The sequence below is a fragment of the Phycodurus eques genome, chromosome 12, assembly GCF_024500275.1.
Source record: "Phycodurus eques isolate BA_2022a chromosome 12, UOR_Pequ_1.1, whole genome shotgun sequence".
Taxonomy (NCBI): domain Eukaryota; kingdom Metazoa; phylum Chordata; class Actinopteri; order Syngnathiformes; family Syngnathidae; genus Phycodurus; species Phycodurus eques.
Genome location: NC_084536.1, coordinates 3,974,524 through 3,980,523, shown reverse-complemented (window position 1 = coordinate 3,980,523; position 6,000 = coordinate 3,974,524). Strand labels below are relative to the sequence as shown.

At 40.2% G+C, this 6,000-nt stretch overlaps 1 protein-coding gene across 2 annotated transcripts; it reads right to left on the bottom strand.

Moving 5' to 3' along the window:
• Positions 1-2,171: 2,171 nt before the first annotated feature.
• LOC133410657 (dynein light chain Tctex-type 3-like) lies at positions 2,172-5,527 on the bottom strand. 2 transcript variants are annotated; one of them, XM_061692072.1, is made up of 5 exons: positions 5,434-5,527; positions 4,025-4,066; positions 3,794-3,917; positions 3,607-3,684; positions 2,172-2,559 (listed from the first exon to the last, which is right to left on the bottom strand). In XM_061692072.1, exons 1-5 carry the CDS (start codon positions 5,458-5,460, stop codon positions 2,489-2,491), a joined length of 342 nt encoding a protein of 113 aa, XP_061548056.1. In that variant the 5' UTR covers positions 5,461-5,527; the 3' UTR covers positions 2,172-2,488. The 2 variants fall into 2 exon arrangements, 1 of the variants encoding a protein (XP_061548056.1); XR_009769565.1 differs by having other exon boundaries at positions 2,473-2,559; positions 3,523-3,684.
• Between the last annotated feature and the right edge of the window lie 473 nt (positions 5,528-6,000).

The following is a 6,000-nucleotide window of genomic DNA, read 5'->3' as shown; positions in this document are numbered from 1 at the left end:
CCCCCCCCCCCCCCCCCCCCTGCCCCCACCCACCCACACACACACAAGAACAGTAGTGCACTGTGTGAAAAAACTCAGTAATAACATTTGTTCTTCACATGACCACCAAACACAGGAAATGTAGTCCGGTGCAACGATGTCAACTAACGATTATCGAATTAATCGATAATGAATTTTGAGGTCACTGATGGTGTAGGGCGGTACACTCGCCTGACTTTGGTGCGGGCAAGCGTGGGTTTAGTTCCCACTCAGTGACGGTGCGAATGGTTGTCCGTGTCTGTATGAGCCCTGCGATTGGCTGGCGACCAGTTCAGGGTGTAGTCCGCCTTTCGCCCGAAGTCAGCCGGGATAGGCTCCGCTGACCCTAACCGGGATGAGGATGGTGTTGAAAATGGATGGATGAATTTCGATAACCGATTGTTTAGCGACATTGCAACTTGAAATTGTCCAAATCCTCACAATTTATTAAGTATAATTAAAGTATTAATTATAATAATAATGCAGGAAATAGGAATGATAATAATAAAAGCAGATTTTTTGTTTTCATGTTTGAATGTCATTGATGTCAAAAAATGGCAGGTTTTTGCCAATATGAAAAAGGGCTAATATCGGCCGATTAATCGGTCATGCCCGAGTAAATACATTTCCCGATTGAATTAGAATTGTTATTTAAACAGTCCTCTTCATGCCGTTCCCATTTTGACACAAGACGACACCCAACAATTTATCAAGGTTTTCATCGGGAGGTGGAAATGTATTGTCGATGTATTGAAATGTCGATTAATATTAGAGTTGCGTGAAAAATACTGAAACGATTGGACGTGTGCATTCACAAGCTTAGAGAAGATCAAATGAAGTTTACCTATTAGAGTTACAGTGCATTTTAGGTTGATTGTGAAATTGCACCCAAAAGCCCAATATCACACTTTTCGAGTCGTGCTATTTGTGAAGCTGTTGTCAATCTGTCGGGAAGTGACAATACAAGAATATATGCACTTAATTCACTCCAAATGCCTTTGGTGGGGTCCCACGCCAAACTCATCTAAGCATTCATAAATGCAGCGTGCTTTGTTGCACACAGGAAAAAAAAAAAAAAAAAAAAAAAGGCAAATTTAACCATGCAATTGGCCAAATGTAATTTAAAAAAAAACAAAGAAAAAACCCGTCTTAACAGTTTTGGCATGCAGACGTGTGTGTGCATGGAGCCCCTATTTTCTACTTGGTCCCCTTTTTGGTTTTATGGCCTGCTGCAATTTTGTAAGTTTATTTTTTTTTTCTTTTAAACTCAGCGATGAAAGCTTTATAATATGTGCTGCCTGCTGTGGTGACGTACAGTATTTTGAGATTTCCAGCCAAACACAAGACGAATGCACAAATGTGGTTTTTTTTGCACGTTTACACAAGCGCTCGGGTTTTTTTTTTTTTTTCGGAAAGTGTTGCTTAATTCAGTCAGCGTTACGTCTGTCCAGTGTGTGCGAACAAAATTGACAACCAAGAGCACACACACTCACAAATGAATGATGTATTGTATTTTTAACCTTTATGTCTGGCAATGTCAAGTGTTATTATATATTTTTTTCATATCTGGATGAAACTCATGTAATGGATGAAATACTACTCAAAGATGTAATAAATCTATATTTATACCTGAATATTAAAGTTTAATTCCTTAATCATTCCTTTTAGCTGAGCAAATAGTTACGTTGCTCCACTGACCTCTAGTGGACAAAAGTAGAAGTACTCCCATGGGCCGAGTAGTTGAACGCTTATTAACGAAAAATCATTTTCACTCAAAACCAAACATACGAAAACTTTTCTCTAGTGCTCGTCCTCATTGCAGGTTTCCTGCACGTTTGAGATCTCAAATCACGTATTTTTTTTACGACGACGACGACGACAACATACAATTTGTGATATTGGAGTCATATAACATTCGGATTCTTTATGTTACATTATGTGGCCAAATAGTTTCCAGAAGATTGTAGCTAGGTAATGTAGCTCATGGAACTAAAGAGCGAAACCCAGAGGTCAAGATGACTTTTGTCCATTGTGATGTACAGGTTCGAAGTCACTGAAACGATTCATGAAGGTCTCATTTTTTTGTATCACCAAGTCCTGAACTAAAAATGGCACCTGTTAAAAAACAAAAGTAGTCAATATTTTGTAGATGGCCATTTAATTCTGGAACAAAACGTTGCAATTCAGGATGTCTTCTTGAACACATTTGGACCAAACAAGTTATGCAAGTTAATAAATAAACAACTCATTTCTTTCCGCAGTTAAGGGCAGGCAAGCCGACGTCGGAACGTAACGACGGAGACGTCGCAAACGCATGAAAAAGAGCTGAAGTGTTCAATTCGCATTGCGTCAGCTCCTCCAGGCGTCGTCCTGGAAAACGAGATTCCCTTCCGGCGGCAGGATGTTCGACCGACGGGAGAAATACCGGAAGCTTCCGGGGCGGACGGACGGTCACGGGGTTTCGCTGCCGTTATATCGCGACGGCAAAGACGCTGACCACGCAGTACATGGTGCGGTTCTCCCATCGCACTGTGCAGCTTCCTGAAAAACATATTTCATATGGCGCTTAACTTCTTTGAAGCTTTCTGTAAGCCTTTAAAATGTTCAAGTGTTAAGTCAGAACATTCCATGTATAGCTAATACAGATTTGACCATGGTGGCAGTTTGACAGTTTGTAATTGATTACAGTGGAACCTCCAAACCGCTTCCCCTAAAATTCAACAATTTGGCGATCAACCAAAATGCTCCAATCAAATATGCAGTGGTGCAAAGATGAATCAATGTTTTTTATGATGATAATGACTACAAGTTTATAGACAGTGTTTAACTTAAAATTGTCCAAATTTTCAACAGTATATATTAATGATTATTCCATTCCATTTTCTGTACCGCTTCTCCTCATTAGTGTCGCGGCCGTGCTGGAGCCTATCCCAGCTATCCTCGGGCGAGAGGCGATTTATTATTATAATAATAATAAAGCGGTCAATATTAATAGATTGATCAACAGAAAAGCAGGCAAATTATATTTGTTTCATCAAAATAAGACATTTGCAAACATCTTTTTCTTTGCCAAAACAATGATCAACATTTTTGCCTATTTTCTTATGTTACAGACAAAACCAGACTGCAATAATGCCCTGTTTTTGAATAAAGGTCTGGAAATTATTATTATTATTTTTTTTTAAATCCAATTCATCGCCTAATTAAAAAAAAAAAAAAAAACAGATGAATCGATTATTAAAATAATCGTGAGCTGGAGCCCTAAAACAAAAATGTCTCAAATGTCAAACAAAAGCAAATCTCGTCAGACTTGAGCAATGTGAGCATCAAAAGCAAAGCTGGGCAAACTTTTACAAAGGAGAGCCATATTCTCACGTTTCCTTTTCCTCAAGACACACCAAAAAAAAAAAAATAATAATAATTGATTAAGTATGGTTCATAAGTTAAAAATAAAAGAAAACTGTAAATTGGGGCACACACATTCCTTTTGTGTTTCTGACATACTTGGCAAATAAAGCGGATTGTGATTCTGATTCATCATCCCGATGCCACTACTTTAGCAATCCAAGGTGACGCTTGCTCTCTCACCATCCGCGGTGTTGTCCCAGTAGCACGAATTTGCCGTGTGCAGACCGGCGCCGCTCTTCTGCATGACGGTGCAGTTAACTGCCAAAAACACAAGCGCGCACACACACACACACACACACACACACGTCACCCGCTGTATACACTTCCCGTACGTTAAACGTCGCTGCTGGCAAGCTGGCCAAGTCACCTATGTACTTGAAGGGGCGACCTTGTTTGACCAGCTGAGTCAGAGAGTGCTCCACGATGGCGGCGCTCCACTGGTTCACTTTGCTTTGACTGTAGTCCATGCCGCCGATGACGCCCTCGATGCACTGGGACGTTAACACGCGCACAACACAACACAACACACAACTGCTGTGTCAGCGTCATGAAGACGAACGTTGCCTGGAATCATTAAGAACTGGGCGGTTCCGTTTACCTCTTTAATGTTGTTCGTGGCTTCGTCGGCATTGAAGACCGCCTACGTGAAAAGTCAGTGGAATCGATTAGTTTGAAATTCAGTTTTATTGAACAGGATATAACATTATGACATAAATGTCACATTGGTTTAATCAGAGTTGGGGAGCTCATATCCAGTTAGCATTTTATTATCTTTCAAGGGGACACATGATACAAACTTTCCACGACCCTAGTGGGGATAAGCACTATTGAAAATCGACGGATGGACTTTTCGTGCATTCGCGGTTCCCTATGCATAAATTTACATACAGCAATTAGGGAACAAGCCCTGTTGCGAAAAAAAAATGCATGTAATTGACACCCCCCTTCAAAAAAATAGATAACATTTAAAATTGTCGCTTAGTCAATAGGTGTCACTTCAACACAGCTCCTTGGTGCCATCTTGTAACATCTTTGGGTGTTTCCGGGAGCACATAAACCTCAAATATATACATTTTTCAGGAAATAATGGAGGATATGTCCCCCCCCCAAAAATAGTAAATAAAATAAAAAACACAAATAGGTGAATTCACAAGTAGCGAATAGATGAGGGGACACTGCATTCTATTCGCAGCACTGAGCATATTTTTGTGTGCCAGAAGAAGCCCTGACTAAAATAATTGGTGTCAAGGAAGCACATTGACATGACACATCACAAGTGATAGACTCAAATCTTTGTATGTCAGGGAGGAGCTAAGTTTAGCCTGGGTCGTAGTGGAATGCATGCATGTTTTTGCCCTGCTTGGGTGGTTATTTAAAAAAAATTCTTCCAAATAGAATCATCTGCAAAGCCATTTTTTAAAGGTAATGTTGTAAGAAGAGTTTGAAATGATATTAAACTGAGATGACGAGACCTCTTAAGACCCTGGTCGTCATGGTAACAAAAGCCAGGCTCGCCATTGGCCGAGCAGTATATGTAATATATAATTGTCCATATTTAGAGGGAACGCAGCAGGGATATGGAAGCAGTGTGCACTACATTCGTTGGATTAGCAATAATAATGCTAGCGATGAGCTGTATTAATTGAATAATTGTAGCCCCCCCACCCCAAAAAAACACCAAAACAAAACACTGTAGTAGCATTGTTGTTGTTTGTAGCACGGGAAGGGGAGGGGCGCCTGCTGCTGCTAAGAGTACTTTGAAGCAATTTAACATATTCAGTGTATCCATCTTTTTCTACCTAGATGAAGCAAAAGTACAAGATTAAAAGTACTGCATTTCGTTTGTGTTGCGATTGTCGGGCGAGCCTCGCCCCACCCTGGCGACGCAACCGCCGTTTAGCTCCTCTAGCTGACCGATTAGCGAGCTAATTGTTATTATTATTATTTTTTTTTTTTTCATCACAACACGCAGCGTTTTCACGTGACGGTTCATATCAACATAAATACCTCGTCGCCATTGTTATACTCGTCCATTTGTGGCCGGACTCGTCACCGCCGTCTCGAAATCGGTGAGTCGAGAATCGTCGTGTTGGTGCTTTTTGCGCATGCGTCAACCAACGAGCGCAGGAAAGAAGAGTCGAGCTGAACATTTAGGCAGCCGGGCACTGCTACGGCGCCCCGTAGTGGCCATTTTCCGGCACTACGTCAATGACCTTAAAAACGGTGATTCTCAAAGTGTGGTACGCGGACTCCCTCTGGCTGTAGGTGGATGAATTACTGCACAAGTTCACCAGTTGTATCGAACTTTTAAGATCAATCATTTGCATTTATTCTTTAAGAACTACTTGTATTTAGATACAATTTCTTATTTACCTTTTATATGCCATACATTTTTAGTTGAAGCATTTCTTAGGTAATTCTTTTACCTAAAATTCTTGAGTTTTGGCTTGTAACAATTTGACTTTAGTCCTGTAAATTTGGACTTTACTGTCTTACATTACATTTGTTTCATGTAATATAATCACTTTATTGTTGTTTAATTTAGATGTTTTTTGTCATAAACTTTTAATATAT

What these genes read in the sequence shown, in the direction of transcription:
- LOC133410657 (XM_061692072.1), bottom strand. Translation starts at nt 5,460, where the DNA reads ATGGACGAGTATAACAATGGCGACGAG. An exon ending in AGTATAACAATGGCGACGAG is followed by an intron (nt 4,067 to 5,433) that starts GTATTTATGTTG and finishes CTTTTCACGTAG; the next exon opens with GCGGTCTTCAATGCCGACGA. An exon ending in CTGGGACAACACCGCGGATG is followed by an intron (nt 2,560 to 3,606) that starts GTGAGAGAGCAA and finishes TATGTTTTTCAG; the next exon opens with GAAGCTGCACAGTGCGATGG.